Source organism: Apis laboriosa, unplaced genomic scaffold (genome assembly GCF_014066325.1).
Source record: "Apis laboriosa isolate Shangri-la unplaced genomic scaffold, ASM1406632v1 scaffold25_cov139, whole genome shotgun sequence".
Taxonomy (NCBI): Eukaryota; Metazoa; Arthropoda; class Insecta; order Hymenoptera; family Apidae; genus Apis; species Apis laboriosa.
The window spans coordinates 1,772,540-1,798,615 of NW_025222552.1; the positions used below are offsets into that span (position 1 = coordinate 1,772,540).

The 26,076-nt window shown below is 19.0% G+C and overlaps 1 protein-coding gene across 1 annotated transcript; it reads right to left on the reverse strand.

Moving 5' to 3' along the window:
• Window positions 1–4,264: 4,264 nt before the first annotated feature.
• LOC122713578 (tetratricopeptide repeat protein 39C-like) lies at window positions 4,265–26,002 on the reverse strand. Its single transcript, XM_043934158.1, has 16 exons — window positions 25,405–26,002; window positions 24,941–25,078; window positions 24,122–24,323; window positions 21,689–21,896; window positions 19,966–20,166; window positions 16,570–16,738; window positions 15,550–15,748; window positions 15,215–15,466; window positions 9,864–10,037; window positions 8,376–8,479; window positions 8,182–8,302; window positions 7,971–8,102; window positions 6,298–6,413; window positions 5,134–5,301; window positions 4,468–4,560; window positions 4,265–4,387 (listed from the first exon to the last, which is right to left on the reverse strand). Exons 1-16 carry the CDS (start codon window positions 25,558–25,560, stop codon window positions 4,265–4,267), a joined length of 2,556 nt encoding a protein of 851 aa, XP_043790093.1. The 5' UTR covers window positions 25,561–26,002.
• Window positions 26,003–26,076: the final 74 nt, after the last annotated feature.

The window sequence follows — 26,076 nt, forward strand, 5'->3', positions numbered from 1 at the left end:
CAAGGTACATAATACAATGTATAGATCAGTTTGATTCTTCGATCGATCGATTAATCGTATGATCTCAGTAGTAAACGAAACTATTTAGTGATATCGACTTTTTATAGCCAAAAATAACTTCGTTTAAAAGGTCTAACGTAAATCTCATACGCACATAATGGCGTCTATTCTACTTGTATTTTAAAATGATGGATCTCCATTGGATTGCAATTATCAAAATTGATATGTGAGATATAAAATTTTGGTTGAATTACAAAAAAATATCGATGGAATTTATAAATCGCAAAAAAAAAAGGACAAAAGAAGAAAGAAAGAAAAAGAAAAAGAGAAATGTTCTATAAAATGTAAATGTTTGTAAAAGTTAAAACGATTATAATGATTGTGATGTATTGGATTTTCTTTGGATCTTTTAATCAGAACTCCTAGATTCTAACGTATTTGTATGATATATATACAAATATATAATAATTTAACGCGCGTCTTTATGGCACCATGACCGAATCTCGATAGCTCGATAGCGTTAGACGACTGACCTCCGAATTATAATTACTCTAGCCACGGGAATCGTGTAACCGTGCGCGAAAATTCGCCGATCAGCTGCACGTGTATTAGTGAGACAAACGCAGAAAAGTTTTAGATGAAAAAAAAAAAAAAGAAAAAGAAAAAAATGAATAAAATACAATTATATAAGCGAATCTTCATATGTATGTGCGCAACACAATAGCGGAACACTTTTATCCGCGACTAGAAAAAAATTCGATCGAAAGAAAAAAAAATGATGATAACAGGAGAAAGAATATTAAAAGGGAGAAGAAAAAATAAATTAATAAAATAAATAGTATATACATATATGCGTACATACATACGTGCACATATACGTATATATATATACACACATAGTTACGTGAATAATAAGTACAAGAAATGAAAAAAAAAAAATCGTCAGAGTTATTAAACGTGTTATTCAGTGTACTTGTTGCCGCGTGCCTCTCGAGTCTGTTTTTCGCCCTTAAAGGAGGCAGTGTATGTAATCGTCTATTTAAAAAGGAAAATTAAAAAATGAAAAGTAACAAAAATATATATAAAAAGAAAATGAAGAGATGTGTATAAAGCGAAAATTAAAAGAGAAGAATTAAAAAAAAAGGACAAATAGAAAAAAAGAAAGAAACGCAGTAAGAACAATATATGAAGGAAGAAAAAAGAAAAGAAAAAAATATGAGAAAAAAATAAAACTCATGGAATAAAAAAATAAAAGAATAAAAAAAAATAAAACGAAAAAAGATTAGCCATCTTCAAATATCATGCTATTTTAATTACACCAGTACCAGGCATGGTCCATACGACCGCCTTTGCGTCCTTTTGTCTGATGTCACGTACATGTGCGTATACATGAATTTTTTCGGAAAAAAGTCTAGCCACGTGAAAATATTTGATCGAATCTTGAAAAAAAATAAAAAAGAGGAAAGAAGAAAAAGGGAAGAAAAAAAAATAAATGAGAAGGGGAGAGAGAGAGAGAGAGAGAGAGGGAGAAAGAGAGGGAGGGAAGGAGGGAGGGAGGGAGGGGAGAGAGAGAGAGAGAGAGGAAGAGAGAGAGAGAGAGAGAGAGAGAGAGAGAGAGAGAGAGAGAGAGAGAGAGAGAGAGAGAAAGGATGAATGTGTGTATCTGAATGTGTAAAAGAATGGAGGAACATGACGATAAAAGCATAGAACAAGACTAAATATGTACAAATGTAATAAATTGAATGACGATTACGTTAAATTGACTCGATGATTTTTTATTTATTCTATTTATATTATATTTTTCCTTTTTTATCTTTTGGTGAGTATCAATTGTTTTTTATTGGGTATAAGAATAAAAATTATAAATAAATGTGAAATTTATTTATTCTGAAATATTTAAAATTAGTATCATTAGCATATTTGTAAATTTGATATTCAATTTTTTAATTATTATATTAATTGTTATTTGTCAGAAAATTAATTTTATAGAAAATAATTATACAAATTGAAATGAATTATAGAAACATAATATTTGATTTTCTTTGCATTATTAATGCTTATATAATAATAAAAATTGTAATTATTAAATTACTAAATTTTCTAATGATTTTATTGATAATCATATTAAAAATATTTTCTTTTATTTATATTTTATTATCTTATATTATTTTATTTTAATAGATAATATTTTCAAATAATGAATTATATCAACTATTTTATTTTTTTCATTCCAGAAATATCATAAAAAATATAACTTCATTTTATATTGAGGTCTCCAATTATCTATTTCTTACTTAAGTTAATTTATTTAAATAAAATAATAAATATTCTTATTATTATATACTTATGTTGAACTATATCTTTATAATGTTGATATAATAAATTGAAAATATTGTAATATATATTTGAAAATATTTCAAATATTATTTCAGAAAACATTTATGTAAATATAAGATATCGAATAAAATACAAAATTACTTTAAATACTTTAAATAATACATAATATTTAAACTAAATAATTAAATAATTATTTTATATAATATATATAATATATATATTTAAATAATTAATTATTTATTTATTAAATAATATCTGTAATAATTTATTTAATAATATCTTAATTATATAATCATTATTTTAATATTCTATTTAATATTGAAATGTTGTACGATATGTTTATGATATCAAAATTAAATTAAAAAAAATTTCAAATAAATTTGTATTGACAGCATTAAAATTCAATGTTTAAAAGCAATAATAATTTATCGTGTCCAAATGTGAAGAAAATAATGATTTTTATAATTTAAATTATTTTATAATTTTGTATTGTTCATCTTAATTTTTATTTTTTTTATTACTCATCTTCAATTATTATCAAAATTATTTAAATTATTTTAAAAAATTTAAATTTAAATTTTTAAAGATATATTTTGTTAATTATTTTCTAATAAAATTTAGATTTATTTAATTTGTAATATATTGCATTGTTTATATCACAAAACAATTTTTTATGTGTAATAAAATAGAAATAGAAATTTTCGTCTTTTATTTTTATTTATATTAATTTTTTGTTAATTATAAAATAAAATATTTGAAAGTTGAAGCATTTATTTGAAAAAACAGATATATATATTTAATAAATTTTATTGATTTTAAACATAAATTTTTACTTTATTTTTAAATATTATCTTTTAAGATTTAAAAAATCTTATTTAATAACTCTTAAAACTTTTTATATTGTATAAATAAATTATAAATAACAAAACAATTATAATTTTTTTTTTGGAGAGTTTACGAGAAAATCAACAATTTCGTTTTACTATCTTGATTACTGTTCTTTTCCTAATAATATAACTAATTATCTAGTAGATAATAGTAATTATCTAGCAATTTTTCACAAATTATAAAAAGCATTCTTGTAATTCCATAAATATCTCTTAAATATTACATTGGATTCTGCCAAGATTTTCAACTGTAGAAGTTCGTGTCTTTTTCTATCATGCTTCTGACATTATTGTTATAATTAATTTTAATCATACGATCTATTCTAGAATGCAATATATTTATTTATAATATTTAGTTTATTATTTTTAAATATAAGAAAATTAGATTTAAATTGTCCATACATTAGATTGAAGAAATTGTTTTCATTCTTCAATGAAGAACAATTCTTCGTTTTTGTTTTTATCGCAGTTATCGATAATGGGAAATAAGATCTTCTTTTTCTCAGCCAGTAATAGATAATTGAATTGTAAAATTATCTGTCATCGCTTATAACAATATTAAAAAAGAAGAAATAAAAAAAATATGAATAATTTATATAATTAGTATAATTTGTATAATTAGAAAAAGTGCATGTATATTTGTTATATTGGAATTATAATTATTTTTATTTTATATTTTATTTTTATTTTTATAAATATAGTATATTTTATATACTATTTTTTTTTAATTATATTCTTTAAATTGTTTAAACTGTTTTATTTACATTAATTATAAATTTATAACAATGATATTAAAAAGAAAATAACAACATGAGAATTAAATTTCTTTATTCTTTATTCTTTATTCACTATATAATAAAGTATATAATATCTTACATACGAAAAATCTTATTTAAATCAGTATTATAATATTAATTGCACTAAGTTGACAAAGTCAATCTTATAATATAATTCTCAACTATCAGTTCCTTTAATCGCGAAATCCATGCAAAAATTTCTACTTTTGATCCATAATTATTAAATAATTATTTAAGAGAAAATTATCCACTATCTTTGCTTAAGGTACCATGAATTCTTATTCTGTAGATGCAGGTGTATTCATTGTTACCATTATTGGAATGAACTTTTAATTCAATTATTTCATATGCATTTTTCGATGTATGCTATAAATTATAATAATACTATAATGATATAATTTATAGAATTGACATTAAGTTAAAAAATTCAAGAAATATTATTTTACCTCAACTTCAAAATATTGTACAGGAGGACCAGTATTATCGTATATGAATTCACCAAATAAGAAAGGGTTTGTATCATCTACGTTCGTTAAGCCCTAAAAATACAAAATATACTATCTAATAATAATAATAATAATATACTATATTAATATAATAATATAATATACTATAATAATATAATATAATATACTAATAATTAATATAATATACTAATAATAATAATATACTATCTAATAATAAAAATAAAAAATTTTTACTAATTATTTTATTTTATTCGAAAATATTTATTACTTGAAAATATTAGGGATTTATTATTATTTAAATATTATTTTATTTATTTTATAACTTATTCATTATTCATTCTATTAATATAAAATTATTGTATATTATAAATTTTTATTGAATAATATATTAAAAATGCCTAAGTTTTCTATAATTATTGAAATTTTTTTAATTATTAATTTTAATTATTTTAATTTTATTACAATCAATTATTTGCAATATATTATTTCAATTTTTTAAATAATAAACTGAAAGATTATACATTTGTATCAAAAAAAGTTTAAAAATATAGACTATAGTTTTAATAAATAAAAAAATCTAGTAATACTAAATAATAATGAAAATTTTTTTAAAAATAGTAGAAAAAATATGTATATAAAATTTACCCAAATAGAAAATTCTTTTGGGGCGGTACTCGTTTCTCCTGTGGGAGAAATCGATTGTGGAATATGTTCCAGACTTACTCCAGTTATGTGTACAAAACCGAGTAATTGTATGACAACATCTCCTCTACTGCCTTTAAATGCCCAACATTCACCCGGGAGGACACCAGTCTATATAAAGAAAAATAATTGAAATGTTTGGAATGAAGTAATAATCGAAACTTTTTCTTATATTTGGATTCAACTAAATAATGTTTTTTTATGATTAATAAATTTTTTAGGCTGCGAAAAATATAAATAAATTGTTATTAATATATATTTTTCATTTATTTTAAAATTATTTTTAAAATATTATTTTTAAAATATTAAAAAAATTAATTTCTTTTATAAACATTTATGTGTAAGAATTTAAATTAAAAATATATTAAATTATTCTTTATAATTATTTTATATAAATAATAATTTATAAATGATTTTTATTTAAATCTCACTTATATTATAGAATTTAATATAATATATATTATATTATATTACTATTATAATTTTCTTTAAATAAAATCATGAAATTTCTTAAAATAAAATTTCTTTAATTAAAATTTGAAAATGTAATAAAATATTATATTGAATAATAATTTATAGAATAATAATTGAAATTGAATATTACATATATATATACGTAGATATTTATATGTATATATTTGTGTAAAATTAATTTATTATTTTTAATAATATAAATAATATAAATTTTCAAAAATTTTTAGTATGTTAATATATCCAATGAATATTTTTACATAGACGATTTTAAAAACAAACAAAAATTGATATATAAAAATGTAGAGATTTATTTAATAAGTTAAAAATAATTTAAATTTTTACATGGAACAAGATAAAGACAATGAAATAGAATCATCTCTATTCATCTAACGCAAATTTTAAATTTTTATAACTTATTTACTATTTCAAGTAACATTTTATACATGTAATAATTTGTATTTTGTATTAATTTTGTATTTTGATGTTTAGAATCTATCTAAAATAGATAGATTCTTAAAATATTCTATGAATATATTACATTTTATATGCTAAGTAATATATTAACATTAATTTAATAATTTAATAATTAATAATAATAATAATAATTTAATAATATTAATAATATTTAATAACCTGAATTATAGCCTGAGGTATATTTTGTTGCTGACAGATCGGTATACCAAAAAGTTTCAATACCGGTGCACCAGCTGAATATGTTTCTGTGTCCCTCGTCGAGAGAATTGCACCACCTAATATAATTTCAACAATATATTAAATATTGTATTAAATAAATATTATATTAAGCATTTACAATTATTTTATTATTTTATTATTTTTAAATAATATATGACTTTAAGTAATATTTTAAACCAAATTAAAAGAAATATAATAAAAATATAACTAAGTAATACATAAATCATATTTTAAATTAAATATGAAATTAATTCCAATTATATCATATGTATAATTATTATATCATATGTATATTGTATCATATAATTATATTTTAGTAAATTGAATTAATTTTCTAAATTATGTTTAATGAATAAAAAAATTCATTTTATAATAATACTATCGGATAAATATTGGATAAATAAGTAAAATAATTCACAAGAAATAAGTTCAAAAATTTTTTGTGAATATTTAAAATCATAGATATATTAATAATAAAATTTAACTTAAAAATTATACAATTAAATATTAATAAAATGTAACTAATGATAAAATAAGGCAATAAAAAATAATGAAAGTTCTGTAACAATAATATAGTTCTGTAATGATTAAATAAAGTGAATGATATAAATTAAACAATGTTACAATTATTATTAATATATTATAAAAAAAATAATCTGTTTTAAATAATATTAATTTCGATGATTTAATAAAAGTTAATTTTCTATTTCCATTTTTTCACAATGAAGGATATTTATACTGATTACTATGTCCTTGATTTATTTTTATTTATTTTGCATATTATTAAATTATAAAATTGAAAGTAATTAATTCTTAAAATAAATTTTAAATATTAATCATATTAATTATACATAAAAAAATCTGAAATATCTTTATATTCTTTAATTCTGAAAATAATTTTTTAAATTTATGAAGCTCGCTTTAATGATTTTTCTGTTCACAATAAATTCTGAACTGTATGTTATCATATATCATAAAATCATACATTATTATTATCATATATATTTAAATTATTTAAAATAGATGTAGAAAACAATTAATTAAATTTAATGTCTTTATTTCTTTTTGAAACAATTAATTTATCATTACTTAAAATCAATTTCATATTTGTTTATTTATAATCATGTTATTTATAATCATTTTTTGTAATATTTCATTTACTATGTCTCTTGCGAAAAATCTTTTGATAAAATATAATTTATTATATTTATTATTTGTTTATTTTATGACCAGTATATGATATATGATACACAATATATGATGCACAATATTCATACATAAAAGCTCAATAATAAATATATAGTGACTATATATTATTACATTTTTATTACATAAAAAGTAATTGACTCTTAAATATTCCTTTTTTTTATTGTTATTTGTTTTATTTGTGGAAAAAATTTCTGTTAATAGAAATTAAAAGAAAAATATTAAATTATATTTTAAACTATATTCGAAAACTGTATTCGAAAATAGAAATGAAATAGACAAAAACGTTTATTTTTACCATATATCAAATTAAACTCTCAAAGATAGTACAAGATATATAATACATAATAACCAGTAAAAATATTTTAATCTAAAATAAAAAAAATATATTTTTTTCCATATAAAACCTGAATTTGCAAGCGCATAATCCGTTCTTCCAGTTTTATCAGCATCATACGTTTGCAGTTCATTTTTCACCAATTCTCGAACGGCCTCTGGAGACATAGCCTTTAGCAACGCTTTCGTGTGCAACTCCATCCCTATTTCAAATTATAAAATTATTTAATTATTACAAAACAGTATGTTCGTGTTGTAACTGATACATCATATCTTTTTTACCCTCGGATACTTCGTTTCTTAAATAGAGAATGGCCTCAGACATTTTTGGTATCACGTATCCAACCTCTTTCAACTTACTCTTTAAATCGTCTCGTGTCTCCATTACGTTCTTTACTTCCATCTAAGCGAACATTGTTTAAAATTGCGCATTAATGTCATTCAATGATCGAACAAGATAACGGTACAGTAATTACCGAAAGAGTATTCAAATGCGTTCGTAGATTCACCAAATCGGATCTGATTATCTTGAATGTGGCACTAGCTGAATATTTATCGCACAAATGAGACACGGACATTGCTGAAACGTTTAAGGGAAGGATTTTTTTCCAGAATTTTCGTTTTTTTTTTTATTTCGAAATTCTCTTATAAATGTAAAATTGTTATTAATGTGTTCTTCTTGAGATACAAAATTTGATTTCTTAAATAATTGTACATGTAAATAGAATTTTAGAAACTAAAAATTTAAAAAAAAAAAAACAAAAATTAAGAATAAAAGAATTGAATTTTTAAATTCATTCTTTAGTTATTGATAATTAAAGATATAACGAAAAGTCATAAACATATTTCCTTTGTTTCTTTTATTATCACGAATAAAGGAGAGCAATTTATAAGAGAATGATCTTCAAATCTAAATTAAATTTCGAAATTAACGATATAGAAGAGAAGATATTGAAGATTATGATTTCAAAATTACTGTACTGTTTAAATTGTTCTATATTGTTTGTATAGGAAAATTTAATTGCATTCAAAGATGTTTTTGTCGATTTCTAAATATCAATTAAGATATTTATATTAAGATTTTTAATAACTAATTAAATCAACTAAATCAGTAATTAAAAGATAAAGTTGAAAAAGAAATTTTTTATTTTCATTTGAAGAATCATTAAATTATATTAAATTTTTGAAAATCATGTTAGCCAAATACTTTGAATCGTGAATAAAATTATTAATAATAACTTATTACATAACGAAAATGACGAATATTGAACATAAAATTTCTAATATTATATATCAAAATAAAATTGTGATATAATGATATAAAAAAAACATGCAGGATATATGTACTTATTCTAATAATATAACATATTATATTTAAAATATAAGGGATTAAAAATGAATCATTTAAATTTTTGAACTTGAAAATTATTTATGATAAAATATTTTGCTTTATTTTTATTGTTACATTTATGTAATAAGATATAAAATACGCTATGTAATAAGATATAGCATATCATTTATGTAAAACTAATGTGTCATTAATAAAATATAGATTAATAAGAAAAATAATTAAAATAAATATAGATTAATAAATCACGACATGACATGAAACGTATTAACATTATAAACTCGAACTGGAATTTTAATTTTAATTTATAAAAATCTATATAATAATAATAATAATAATAATAATAATAATAATAATAATAATAATAATATAAAAAAATCATAATAAATTTTTTTCAAAAAATATACTTCTTTTAATATCTTTTCAATATACTTTGAAACATATAAAATAGTAACAAAAAATTGCATAAAGTTATTTATTAATTGAAATTAGCAGAACAATAATTATATGTAAGATTGTTTTTAATGACAATTTGTTTAACAATTATTCAATTATAATATATATTCAGTTATAAATTAATTAAATTCTTTAACAAGTTAACCATAAAGTGACGTACCTAACAACGATGTAATAATGCAAAATACAAATGGTTTGATGAATTTATAGTACCAAGGAGATCGAGAGGAATTCAATATAATAGCTGGACAGGTTCCTCCATTTACACAGCAGTACGTGTTTCGAACGCTCATCGGATCGTACTCATAATCTTGGATTTGATTTTTTGATGGACCTGAATAGACACTACAATTCGTATAATTTTGTCAGTTTCTCACGATTTCTCTAATGGCCAAATTCCGTTTAATAAATTTTATACTGTATTTCAGATTGATAATTGATGAGTGGAATCTTAGATATCACTGTTATTTAGAAAACAGAATTTTGCAATAAAATATTTAAAAAAAAAATTAAAAAATTTTTTAATGAAATTGATTGTGAATGACGATTTTTAATTATTTTTCTTTCTTATTTGATATATTTATTCTTTTTTAAATTAATATAAAGTAATTACATTTTATATTGGAAATATATATTTATTTTTTGATTTATAAATTTTTGTTGTAATTAATTTGAATTATAGTACAAAGAAGAAAACAAATAGATGTTATAATAATTAATAATTTGATTTTTCATAATCATTTTCATAATTCGTTTTTTGTTAATAATTAATTTAAATTAATTATTAATTCATTATTCATTAATTTAAATTATTTTTTTAAATTAATGATAATAATAATAATAATTAATGAAATAATGTTACTTGGAAATTATATGAAATTAAAATTATTTTTAATAGAATCATTATTTTTATAAATTAATATTTTTATCTGTATATGTAAAAATTATAAAATTTTATATTATATTTAGATGGAAATATTTTATATAAAATTTAAAGAATTTAATATTATATATTATATTTATATATTTTATATATATATTATATTTTCATGATTCATTTTTAAAAGATTATATATTTCTTAAGAAATTTTATCCTTTCCTGAGATATTATATTAAAAAATAATAATATAATATATTTATTTATATTTTTCGTTAATATAATATATTTATGTATATTTTTCGCGTCCACAATATAATATAATAAAATAATAGTATTATAATGGATTTGGTGGATGTAAGTTAATGGCTAGATGCTTATAGAATGCCTTTTGACAGATATTACAAATATAGATATAACAAATATATTTCTTAAAAATAAAATGGTCACTGTATAAGTGGTTACACGTGCGGAACGCGCGTCTATAAAAGAATAGTCTCAGAAAATGTCACAGCAAATAATCGTGTCTGATGATCAGAGCATGTGGTATTAGAAGAAAACTAATAATCGTAATTATCATATCCGGCGGTTAGAGTACGATGTGTTCATAATGAGACTTTCTTTACAAGTAACGATAAGTAATTGTGTCCGATGGTTAGAGTGAAACATGTTCATCCTGAATCTCTAATTATAAGCTCATGGCCTTAGAAAATCCCGTCCTAATTCAATTGGAAAGATTTCAGTTTTTCGGTGGGGTACAATAATAATCAATAACATCGCAGTCAATGCTTAATTCGCGACACCTCTAAGTTACAGAAAAATTAGATGAACTCAAACTAGGATAATATTGGTTGCCATTGAGTCAGTTGTCTGGAATATGTCACTTTTGGGATTCGGCTCCGCTCCAGCCAGGCTGAAATATATCAAAAATATACAATTATAAATGTCGACTAAATTCTCAAAAATGACAGTCTTTTTAGATAACATCATCCTTCGTTTAAATTTAATTAAAAGGAGCAATAATAATAGAAAAGGATTTCTATGAAAAATTTCTCCGAATAAAAATCTGTTTATAAATTTTATGAGTAATAAATGCTCGCGAACATATATAATATAACACCTACATGATATTGAATATAATGAATATATATAAATATATGATATTAAACATAAATATAAAAGTTATTATAAGTATCAAGTTTTTTTATAAAATTATCACAAAAAAATATATTGTGATTTAATAAAATAAATCACAATTATTTAAGAAGATTCAAATAAAAAAATAATTTAATATGTATTCAATTATTATAATATATATTCAAATAATTTTTTATTTAAAAAAATCTCAAAAAAACTTCATATACATCATTTTAATAAATATTTTATATACATTAGCTATTAATAATATAAATAAAATTATAATATTTTATTTAATATTGACAAATTTCGAATTTATTCTTTTTTATCTATTCTTAACAAATATTAATATAAATTTGTGTTAGCAATAATATATTTTTAACGAATATTAATATTCAATAAAGCAATAACAAAAAAATAAGGATAAGGAAAAAGATCCATTTTTTGTCGTAGTTATAAGACATTTTATTAATAACAACTTGAATTATAAAACTAGCTATTTTTTTTTATGCTTAGTAAAAGTATAAGTATTATATATTATGAATATATAACTTATTATATATATATATATATATATATATAATAAAATAATAATAATATAATAATATAATATATAATAAAATAATAATAATATAATTAAATTCATTGAACCTTTTTTTTTTATTAATGGAGTTAAATGTTTAAGATTGATATTCTCAATAATAATATTTTACTTTAATATTTTTTAAACATTTTTATTTTTTCTCTTCTTACAAACTGAATTGAAACTTATTACATTCTCTCTTTTAAAAATTGAAATGAATATTTTTCAATAATTTGAAAAATTTGAAAATTGAAAATGGTGTTAAATCTAATAAAGGCGACTTCGAAAATGAGTATAAATAATTTTTTTCAATAATCTTTTAATTTTGTATTATTTTTTTCAAATATATTTAAATAATAATTTAATATATTCAAATTATAATTGGAATAATTGTAATTAATCTTTATTATATAAAGATAACTAAAATAGAGAAAACTTCTCTATTATTTAATTTGCTAAGAGATATTACATATACAATTTTTAATTATTTATTTTTTAGAACTAATTTAACAGCATTTTTATTGATATAATCCTTATATTAATATAAGAATATATTATATATTAATATTATATATTAATATTAATTACTTCTATACGTAATAATTATTGCTTTAAGGGGAAGAAAATTCCTTATTCTTTACATATACATATACTGCACTGCAATATATGTATACAAATAGCATGTATATATTTATATACATTATGTATAATTAGAATATAACTTTTTATACAATTATTTTTTAATTATATATTTTTATACAATTAAATGCAATTGGTATTATGAATTTTAAGTTTACATAGACGGAATGAGCGAATACTCTTGATACGATTTCATTATAATCTGGAAAAGTTATTTTTTATTTCAATTTAATTTTTTGAGCGATAAAAATAGATTCAAAAAGTGAAAATTTATATTTTTTTTTCTTTCTCTCAATTTGTACTTATTATATTATAAATGTAATCAATGAGCAACATTATAGAACATAATCATAGAACAACATTAGAACATTTATTTATTGATTTCAATGTAATAATTGATTCATATTATTAAAAAAATCATCAATTGATTTTTGATTAGTTTCAAATAGAATTTATTATTTATTATTTACAATATAATTATAACAGTATTAACAGTGTTATTTATAAATAATATAATTATAAAATAAACATAATTCAGAATTTCATTTGATTTTAATTAAAATTGCGAATATGAATGAATAGTATTACAATATATTTTAATAGAATATTACTAATATTTTTAATAAAAAAAAATAATGAAAAGAAAAATATAATATTGTATTTTATTGAAAAAATTTACTATTCAAAATTGTAAATTTTATAAAATTCAAAAAAACTCACCGCTCAAAAAATTAAATCGTATAAATAGAATGTTTGCAGGATTAATGCATCAAGCATGTGATGTTTAATCATTATCGTATTTTAGATTGCACAGGTACATTCTGTAATAAATGAAGACGCAATTGCTTGATTTTCATTTTTCGTCAGTTAACATTTTTCAAACTAGCGTGTATTCGAACATTAAGCCGACTCTCAAAATCGTAATCTCTATATTGATTTTGAGCTCTTAAAAGAAACATTTTTCCTTCTTCAGTATTCTGAAACATTAAACATGCATAAATAATTAGTATCAAATATATAAAGAAAATTAATTTTTTATAAATTTTTAATATTTAATAGCTTCTAATTCTTGAATTAAAATACGAAATATTTCAATTAATAAAAAAATATGTAAAATTTTTAATTGTTTGTAAATCTTTTTCTATTGCAATTATTTTTCCATAACACAAGTTTATTTATTACCATTTAATAACTAATAATATTTATCTTAATTTTGATCAAATATAATGTTTATTAATTTTTTTTCTAATATTGCGTTATTTATTGCATTTATTTTCAATATTATTTTTTGAAAGAAAAAATTATAATTTTAAAAACAATTACTTACAAAATTTTGTGTAATTTGTTTAAGTATATATTTCAATATTTATTTTACTTACATTAATACTGCAAAGTGCAGTACCAAGTTCGTAAAGTGCAAATGCACTAACATGTTGATCATATGCATCATTAAGTGGATTACGACGTTTCAAACAATTTCTATAACTTTCAATCGATGCTTGGATATCACCAAGATAAGAATAAGCTGCTCCTTCGATTAAGTTAGCTAATCCAGCCATTGGTTCATCCGAATAATTACTTTTACATTCTGATATAAGAAAATATATTTAATAAAATATAATTTATATTTTATTTGGATTTAAATTTAAAGAAAGAATTTAAATTTTTTTATGAAAATGAATTTATTATTGATATAATTAAAAATTATATATCAATTAAAAAATTTTTTAGAAAATATGCAATTGATCAGAATTTGCAAAAGAAAGTAAAAGACTTTATTTTGTAGATTTATATTATACATATTGAAAATTTCATCGAAATCACTTAATATAAAGACAATTATTAAATACCAATAATAATAATAAAATTAATAAAATTTAAATTTAAAAATATAAAAAAAATTTTAAAGAATATTCAAATATTTTCTGTCAGTATAGAAATAAAATATAAAAAAAATATTCGTAAAACATAACGAAAATTTAATATTATAATTATATATATTTTAATTAATATTATTAATTAATATATATTTTAATTAATATTATTAATTACTATATATTTTAATTAATATTATTAATTAATATATATTTTAATTAATAATATTATTAATATAATATATTTTAATTAATATTATTAATTAATATATATTTTAATTAATATTATTTAATATTATAATTATATATATTTTGCATTTGGAAATTAAAATCAAGTTTTTTTGATTTGATTGAAAAGTTTAATTAAAATTAAATATTTTTAGGAGATTAATATTTATTACCTAAAAGTATTCCTTGTAACGAATCAATAGAACAGGACGGCATGGCATTCCATAAATATAATAATTCATAAACAAGCAATCTGTAGTACAAAATTGTATAAGGCTGTCCAGTCTCTTGATCTAGGAGTTTAGGTATTCGACGTAAAACGAATAAACCTAATTGTGTTTCTTTACTCATTCGATTGTCACAATGAAGAATTTTTCGATAAGATGAGGCCACAATATCAAATTTACCAATCGCTCCACAACAAACTAAGAAAAAATATAAAGAATACAAAGAAATAGTTGAAATAAAAATTATATTATTAATAGAAGAAAAAAAATAAATATCTTACCGATTGTTAAATAAGCATAGAAGCTCATGGACCATCGAGACTGCTGTCGCAATTGTGTCAAAGATTTATAAGCTTTTTCATAACTTAAACGAATCAGATGACACCAAGCAACTTCGTGTAGGCACAATAATTTAATCTCTCTTTGACTTGAAGCTTCAACAGCTTTTGCGTATGCTTGAAGAGCACCATTTACATTTGACTGTAATATAAATTAATTTGATATAAATTTAACTATAAACATAATTTTATAATTTTATTCTATAATTTTATAAATAATTTAATATATAGAATAACATTAATCAGGAGATGTGAAGTATTAATTGAAAGCTTAATTAAAGGAATCTATCAATAGATGTCTGAAGTTTAAAAATTATAACATTTTTATGGCGGTATGCGATTAATTCGCATAAAGAAAATATATTTTTAAAATTAGACTAGTAATTTGTAATTTGATGATGCCATATACTTATACTTTATATTTATTTATTATTAATTATTTTTTATTTATTATTAATATTAATTGATAAATAGATTGGGAAGAAATGATAATTATTCGAAATCATGATTATATTATCGATTTTTTGATTTGTTATTGGAAACGTGATTCTAAAACAAATTCAATTTCTTTTATATATTATATTTATAATTAGATTTATTTCTAGATATAATTTTCATTGCTATGTTATACTGTAACATGATAAATTTATTAATAATGATGTCAAATATCAAATTCTGGGTATATTATAGTATCGCAAACAAAATTTTTGATCTAAATTTAAAGAGTTTTTTTGAATTTGAAAATCATGATCATTTTTCAAGTGCTGAACGGTTTTTAAAATACCTTCGAATATTACTAATATAAAAACTGTTGAAAGAATTTATATAATTTTTAGTAAATCAAAAAAATTGTAAATTTTCAAAATTTAAATCAAAAATTTTGTTTGAGTAATATTATAGTAGTCCAAATTTTAAATTATGTATATAAAAAATACACTTAAATAATTATAAATACATTCTTACCTCAAGCCTCTCTATTCGACCAGCGAAAAAGAGAAAAAGAGCAGAATTATTAAACTCTGGATGGCATTCTGTTATTAGTTGTTTGGCGTCATTTACACCAGCACGGAGATTACTTCCATCAAGAGCAAAAAATGGTCGTGCAATTGTGTGATACCAAAGTAAAGATAAACTGAAACAAAAAAATAAAATAATAATATTGCAATATTAAATGATTAATTAATTTTTATAATGATAAAGTTAGTAGAAGATATGGTATTTTTATTATATTTTCGAAAATGAATTTTTATAAATTTCTCCACTTAATTATTTACTATATATTCGGATTTAAAGGATTTTAGATATTACCTATTTTTCTTTTGAATTAAATAAAACAAAATTCTAAAACAATATTAAATAAATCGAGATTTTAAATTTAGTAATACCAAAACTGCATGTAAATTGAATGTTTTCTCTGCAAGAAATAAAGATGGATCATGAAATTTGTATATAATGTAATCAATATGAAAAATATAATCCTTTTAAATTTATGTTTGGAATATGATGTAATATATTTATTTCTTTATCTAATGTATGAATTATCTTATATGAATATTTAGTAATAATCATAATAAAAAAAAATGTTAAAATATAATATAAAATATAATGTCTATACAATTAAATATTACATATAAATACTAATATATAATATGTATAAATATATTCATATGTTTCTAGAGAGTTAATTCTAAAGACCAAAACAAACATAAAAGTGAACAAAAATATTGATTGAAATTTATTTATAAGCAATTATTAAATAATGATGCGATGAAAGTTGAGCTGTCTTATTCTAATTTCATATTATTTCAGTTTGTTTGACGTAAATTTCTTTCTTTATAACTTAATGTAACTTAACATAATAATAATTGACATTTTTATAGCAATTTTTGCATTTGTTTTGATTTTTAAAATCGACTATCAAAAATATATTAATAACAACATAAAAAAGAAAAAAAATTATATTATATATAATATTCAGTCGGATTTTAATGATCTTAAAAAAATTTTATAATTACATATCAATGCTCTCATTATATTTCGAATTAAATTTTATTAATCATTTTATGTGACATAAAATACACAGTACAAAAAATAGTTAGAAATTTTAATTTATTATTATAATTTTATTAATTATTTTAATAACTTTGAAAAAAATAAAAGAAAATTACGCTAAAAAATAGCCGTTTTGTGAATATTGGATTTTAAGATTATTGTTAATTTTTTTTATTTCTTTTGTTATATATATATGATAAAAAAGAATTTAAAAGAAATTTCATATCCTACTTTGGATATTAGTCTATATAAAAATTTGTTTTTAATATTAAAATAGAAATATTATTTTTATATATATATTTTTAGATATATAGAATTATAAAACTAAAATAATAAATTAAATAAATTAACAAAATTATAATTAAATGTATATTTATATATCATATGTTATATCACAAATGTCATATTTTATAAAAATCATATTATTTTGTAACATTAGAAAACAAAATTATATCTCAAATTCATCAATTTTTTTTTTAAATTTAATATTTATAATTATTTAATATTATAATATTACTTGATTAAATTTGAATAATTGTAATATATATCTAACATTTAATACATAATCACAATACATAATAATTGATTTTTATAAGAAAATATTGTATTTTAATTTTAAAATAAAAATATTAATAAAATAAAAAATATTTAAAAAATATTATTTTTAAATATATGTGATATGAAAAAAATAGAAATTTTATTAGATCATCTGAAATTAAATTTATAATCTATATATATTTTTGAAAATATCAATATTTGGAAACATATTTATATAAATTTGAAATTTTAACTTATCGACTCATAGTATTTTAGATTAAAGTAATTATGTCTTTTTCGGCATTTTTTTTTTCATTTGGTATTTATATTTCGTAATCTTTTGTTCCATAAATTGCAACATATGCATAATTATACTATATTAATTATAATTATAATATAATTATACTAATTATACTAGCAGCGTTTAAAGTAGGTCAGTCTATAAATTGCAATGACGTTATTGTATGAAAAATTATTAAAATTAAAAATTTTCTATTTGAAATAATACAAAATATTTTTTTTATTTATTTTTATTTTATTTTTAGGAACAATGTCATAATTAATATTATTATTTAAATTTTTTAATATCACAATACTTTAAAATTTTTTTAGCAATTAAAATAAAAAAATTATAATAGTATTAATAAAACAAATATATTGTTTCAAAATAATAATAATAATCAATTTTTCAAAGATATATAAGAAACATATTGTCAATTATAATTTTATTTTTATGTATTTATTATATTGTTGTATAAAGAAAAAAATATTAAAAATACAAATATGAAAAATAAAAATAGGAAATATAAAAATATGTTTTTAAAAAATATAAAAATATATATTTTTTTGATAAGTGAATATAATGAATTTTTTAAATTAAATCTTTCAAGACATTTTAATATAACATAAGATATAAAGAAACATTTTTAAGATTTTCATATGTTTGTGATATCGGTGCATTATTTTTAAAATATATTGATAAGGTGCTATATAGATAATTTTTTCAAATAACAAATAATTATTATAATAAATATAAAAATGTATCAAATATAAAAACATTGAAAAAAATATTCATTAATTTTCGATTAGGTACAAAATGATCGATTAGATAGCGATAACAGATAATTTTACATGTGAATGTAAATAAAAAAAATATATATATCAAATTTTTTTCATTTAAAAATTAATTTTAAGAGAAAATTGGATTTGAAAATTCGTTGATTATACAAATTTTATTTATCATCATCATCATCATCATCATCATTATCATTATCATCATTATCATAATTATCATTATCATTATCATTATCATTATCATTATTGTTGTTATTATTATTATTGTTGTTGTTATTATTATTGTTATTATTATTATTATTATTGTTATTATTATTATTGTTATTATTGTTATTATTGTTATTATTATTATTGTTATTATTATTGTTGTTGTTATTGTTATTATTGTTATTGTTATTATTATTATTATTGTTATTATTGTTATTGTTGTTATTGTTGTTATTATTGTTATTGTTGTTATTGTTGTTATTGTTGTTATTGTTGTTATTGTTGTTATTGTTGTTATTGTTGTTATTGTTGTTATTGTTGTTATTATTGTTATTGTTGTTGTTGTTATTGTTATTATTATTATTATTATTATTATTATTATTATTATTATTATTATTATTATTATTATTATTATTATTATTATTATTATTATTATTATTTAATATCTAACATTTTCTTTTGTGAAAAATAATAGTCAAAAAAACTTACGAGGCAAAAGGAGCTCTCATATCTTCACTAAGCCGAGCATACATCAATGCAGTGAGTCCCGCTTCTCTATCACCTTCAAAGCCCAAAAAGTGGATCACTTTTAAAAGAGAAGATGGCAATAAACTGACACATAACTGATAAATCCCATAACCGAAACTAACTGCAGACATCAATCGGGAGACCTCGTTAGATTCAACGAAGCTGCAAAATATGTCACTTTTCCACTTCTATCGATTTTCAATGAGTAAATATATTTGTTATTAATACAAATAATAATATTTTAAAAAGAAATAATTATTTTAAATAATTAGTATTTATGCATAAAAGCTGTACACATATGTACACATATTAACTTTTAGTGTATTAATAATCGTACATCAATCCTTTCAGTAGTGAACAACTTTTTTTATTTATGTTATGCTAATAAATTTTAAGAATATTTATTGATGATTACATCATTGTTTTATTAACTTTAAATTGTATTATATATATTAAATATTAATAATATATATATATATTGTATTATATACAATATTTGATATATAAACGATAAAAGTTATTAATATGATAAAAATGTATAATAAAATAATATTAGAAAAAAATAAAATATAAATTATTTTTAAAATTGTTTAAAAAAAATTACTTATTCTAGATTTGTTGATAGTTTCTAGATTAAAATTTAATAAAAATTTTTTAACTTTATTTACTTACAATTAAAATGCAATATATTGCATTTAAATTAATATTTCCAAGAAATAAATTGATTCGAAAATTGTTTCTTTTTTAAAAAAGAAAAGAAATTATAATACCAAATAATTTTCGAAAACAACTTTAAATTATTTACTATAGTATGTTTCTATAACTTTCGATACTTAAAATATATATTATTATTATTAAAAATTGTGTAATTATTAAAAATTTTCAAATAAAATTATAAATATGCAAGTAAAAAACAACTATAGAATTTTCTAATCACTATTATTATTTTTTTTGTAAGATTGATAAAAAAAAAATATTAAAATTTTGAAATATTTTGAAAAAAATAATAATATTAAAAAACAATAAAATATTCAAAATATTCTTTATATATAGAATAATAATAATTTGTAGAATCTTTAGAGATTCTATAAATCAAAATAAACAAATTAAAGTTTTTTATAATCAATTAAAATATAATCAGTTAAAGAAAATAAAACACAGAAAGTGAAATGATTTATCTGTCTAGTGATGTGTGAAATCGTTCTGTCTCAGTTACACTATCATCATATCCTCTTCTCATTTCAGTTCATCTAATATAAATTTAAATTGTTTATAAATAAATCTCGATATTTTTACATACCAACTTTTGCATTTATTTTGGTAGAATCTATTTTTATCTAGAATCAATTTTTCAAAAATGTTCCATGAATATATTAGTATATATTATTATATGAATATATTAGTATATAACATTTTATATACTTTATTTATGTTATACAAATACAATTATAATGAATAATTATACCGCTAAAAGGATTTGATGAAAGGATTAAATAATGATTTAAATATAAAAAAATATTCACAAAATTCATTTGTTTTAAAAGAGTGATCCTAATGTAAGTAGTATTTACTTGTCAATGAAAACAAAAAAAAAATTCATGTTATTATACATCGTGTAGAGGTAAAAAGACAAAGACGAGAGTTTAAGAATCGCGAAATGTTTGTAAGAAAAAATAACAATTACGGTGTCTGTTGTTCGGACGTGATGCCAGTGAGCGAGAAGAACATTGATAGTGAACTTCGCAGACCTGAAGGGGATGAGATCGGTGTCAAGTTGTTTGTTGAACCATTGGAAGATGGTATAGACCATTCTGAAGAACCTGGACTATGTGGACTTTGCAGTGAACGAGAAGAGCCATTACAGGAAGGGGTACTGCATCTTGTGTCGAATCCTATTAAAAATAAAAATTACGAAAATTGCTTTTTTATATTTTTTATATTAAATGCTAATTTTATTTGTTCTGACATCATAATTTCATATTATTATTAAATTAATTTATATGTACATTAATTGTAATTTATATGTAAATTTTTGGTAATTATTGTAATATATTTATTATTATAATATATCATTTAAAGTTTTATTTAAAGTTTGATTATTCAAGTATTTATCTGAAAATTAAATGAATATGTATATTATTAAATTAGTATATCTAATAATGTTTATATTTTTTAATAAAATCTAATGTCTAAAAATGATTAATTTATTTTCTATGAGATATGTTATTGACTTTTTAATTTGATAAAAATTTTTCTATATTTAAAAATTATTTTATGATAATATATATTGACAAATTTAGATCTTCTTAATATTCTCGAAAATTATCCAAAGAATTGCTTATCCGAACGGATTTATTCTATTCAAATTATCTACTGTAATATAAAACAATTTCAATGATCTTGTAATATATTATTATTAATATTTTGAATAATTTTCTATTATATAGAATATTACAATTATAATTTTTATTATATATTATATAGAATAATTTTCTATTATATTCTATTACATATTTTCTATTATATATTTCTATTATATTTGAATAATTTTCTATATATTATTATATTTTTTATGTTATATTATAAAAACTATTAAAAAAAATTAAGGATTTTAAAGATTTATAGTATTAATAAAAAATGTTTAACATAAGTTCTGCAATCAATCCTTGATATAAAATCAATTTTTATTTTTAGTGATTTTTTTCGCAATATTTGTATTAAATGTAAACAGAGAGATTCACGGTTTTCAATACAATTATTATTATATTATTAATATTAACTAATATTTATTATTAAAGATTATTTCATGAACACGAACAAAATCAAAACTATTGGTACGGCAATAATTACAAAATGCATATTTATATATTTTTATATTTAAATAATAAACAAACATGACTAAAAATAACATTTTTTAATCATATTCAATTCTAAATGATACTATTAAATGAACATTTATAAATGAAAATTTGTACTTCATTTATATGAAATGATTTTCGTTAACATGAATTAATATTAATATTATATTATAATTATATAATATATAATATATAATATATTATAATTATATAATATATTATAATTATATTATATTAAATATTAATATTAATATTATAAGACTTATTTATTGAATATTTTTTTGCTTTTCTTACTATAAGTTTTTTATTTAGATTTAACTATATAATAATATTCCTATATTCCTAGTATTAAAAAATATTATGAGACTTTTATTATTATTAAGTTTGAACTTTTTTTTGACACTCTATATATATAATATAATATACAAAAATATTTTTAATATTATATAGTTAAATAAAAAAAATAATGAGGATCGTTTTTTTATTCCAGGACTTATCCTAAATTTATAATCTTACAAATAAATAATAAATGTAATATATTTATAATTATTTAAAAGTATATTTATTATTATTATATTATTTTATTATTATTATATATATGTAAAAATAATTTTAATTAAATTAATTTTAATATATTTTATTATAAACTAGGTAACATTATAATATTTAATTTTGCAATTTTAAATTAAATATTTGAAAGTCAATCAATTTTTTCAGAATTTTTTTTTTATTTTAATGAAAAACTGATATAAAACTATATAATAGATCCCAATATACTATTTAATAATTTGAAAAACAGTATATCAGTGTTATAAAATAAATAGGAATAGTAATTATTTTAAGTATAAAGATTTTACCAATATTAATAAAAAAGATATATCTATTATAATTATTACATAAATTATGTATCATATTAATTTTTAATGATTCTTTTATTCACTGATATATAATTATATAATAAAATTATATAATTTTATGTTTTATCAAACAACAAGAGAAATATTTCGATACAAAAATTTACTAAAAAAAAGTCTTAGTTCTAAGAAAAAACAATTTTCATTAGTAGAATATTATAATATAGGTAATAAAAAATATCAAAAAAAAAATTTCATAAAAATGAATGTACAATTTCGAAAGAAAATATATACTTAGTAATGTTATTCTCATTTCTATTTAACTGAAGGATCTTATAATCAACTTAATGTATTAATATAAATATAGAAAAAATTGACAGTATTCGTTAATAGTTTAATACATACCCGATGGATTAGAACCAAAAGTACGGTGATATAGTTGTAAGATTTGCGAGTGTGCATGTTGATAAACTCGCCAAGCTTTACGTAACATCCAACCACCACGTACATAACCAGTGACTTCTTGTTGTAGTAATATTAATATGGCCGAACAAACTTGCGAATCTGCCAGAACAATTTGCCTTTCCAATTTATTTACATAGTCCTTCTAAAATATTTATTTTCCTATCAAAATTTTTTCGATAGCTCCGTTAACGATTCCTTTTACTTTGATTTAATACATTCACTGCTGCTTAGTTTTATCGTTTATTATTTTTATTATTTATGTTTTGCAACAATTAATTTTTCATATAAAAAAATTCATTTACAAAACTATATATTTATATATATTTGCATGATAACCTATAAAAATGTTTATATTGTTCTACATTTGAGTCAATATTATGCGTCATCTTAGATTTCATGTTCAGTGAATATATTAATATATATAAAATTTATTTATAATTTTATATATTTTCTTCAATTACTAATTTTAATTTAATAATTAAATTTAATAATTAAATTAAAATTATGTATAAAAAATTTATTATTTATTATATGGAATAATATTTGCATCGCAGATATTTATGCAAACCCATATTTTTAAAAATATTATTAAAAATTTTTTAAAATATTAAAAATAGAAAAGTAGAGGTTTGCTTCACCCGCTAAATACTAACGATTTTTTTATTTTTAATATTTATATATTTATACATTTAAAATTTTCATTAATGCATATACATCTGCAGTATTTAAATAATTTTAAATTTAAAAAATAATAATTACGTCAGTTTCTTCCGCTTTAAAAACTTTACTCTTCATAGATTTTAACCATCCTATATCACTTGCACATTCCCTTTCCATATCCTTCAGCAATAATATAGCTTGATGAAGCTTATCGTTTTCAAAGGTCATCAATGCATTCTAAAAATTTATTCAATCATTATTCTTATATATTTTCACAATTAAAACATTGTAAGTTATTATTAAGATATTTCTTCAAATAGATTTGTGGTCAATAAAAACATGCAAACATGCAAAAATGTCATGCAATACAATATTCAAGGTATTTTTATGTCAATAATATTATATATTTTCAAAATAACTTAATAAAATATTCTTAAAATAAATTAATATATGTATATACTTCACTTTTAAATGCAAATAATAAATAATTTTACTTAAATAAAATTATCACAAAAAATTTTTTTATTAATTTTTAATAAAATGGAATAATTTCATTCACATACTATGAACAAAACAAAGCAGCGACCTGCTTTTATATGGAAACTATGTGGATGTTTGATAAATAAAGCTTCTGCTTCCTCCGTTTTATTATTTAAAAGCAAAGAAATTCCCATTCTAGCAATATTCCATTCCTTCATTTCTTGAGACTTTTTAGCCATGGTTTTTCGAACTGATCGTAATTTTTCTGATTTGTATCTACTTTAAAAATTCGTTTCAATATTTAATTATGATATCTCCGATGCAAAAATCACATGTATATATCATGTATATATATAATATTTCAACGATCATTAAACGGTAACATATTATTTTCTTCAATAATTCATATAATTCAATAACAGTCTCGATGTCAGAATAATTCAGTGATAAAAGCAAGGCTAATGTATACAATTTGCGTCACGGCATTATGATGCGCGGTACAAATACTGTAGTATGATGAACAAGAATGCAAAATATTCTTTCATGAAGTATGCCTATCTTCCCCATTGAAATGCACAACACAAGGAAAATGATAAAATTAGAAATCTTCATATTCATATAAAATATCTCCTTGAAAAATTTAAATTGTTTGATATTGCACGATATATTAATATTTTTTATCATAATTTGATCATTTTTGATGGATATTAATTACATATTTTAATATATTTATATATTTGAAGAAATTGCACTAA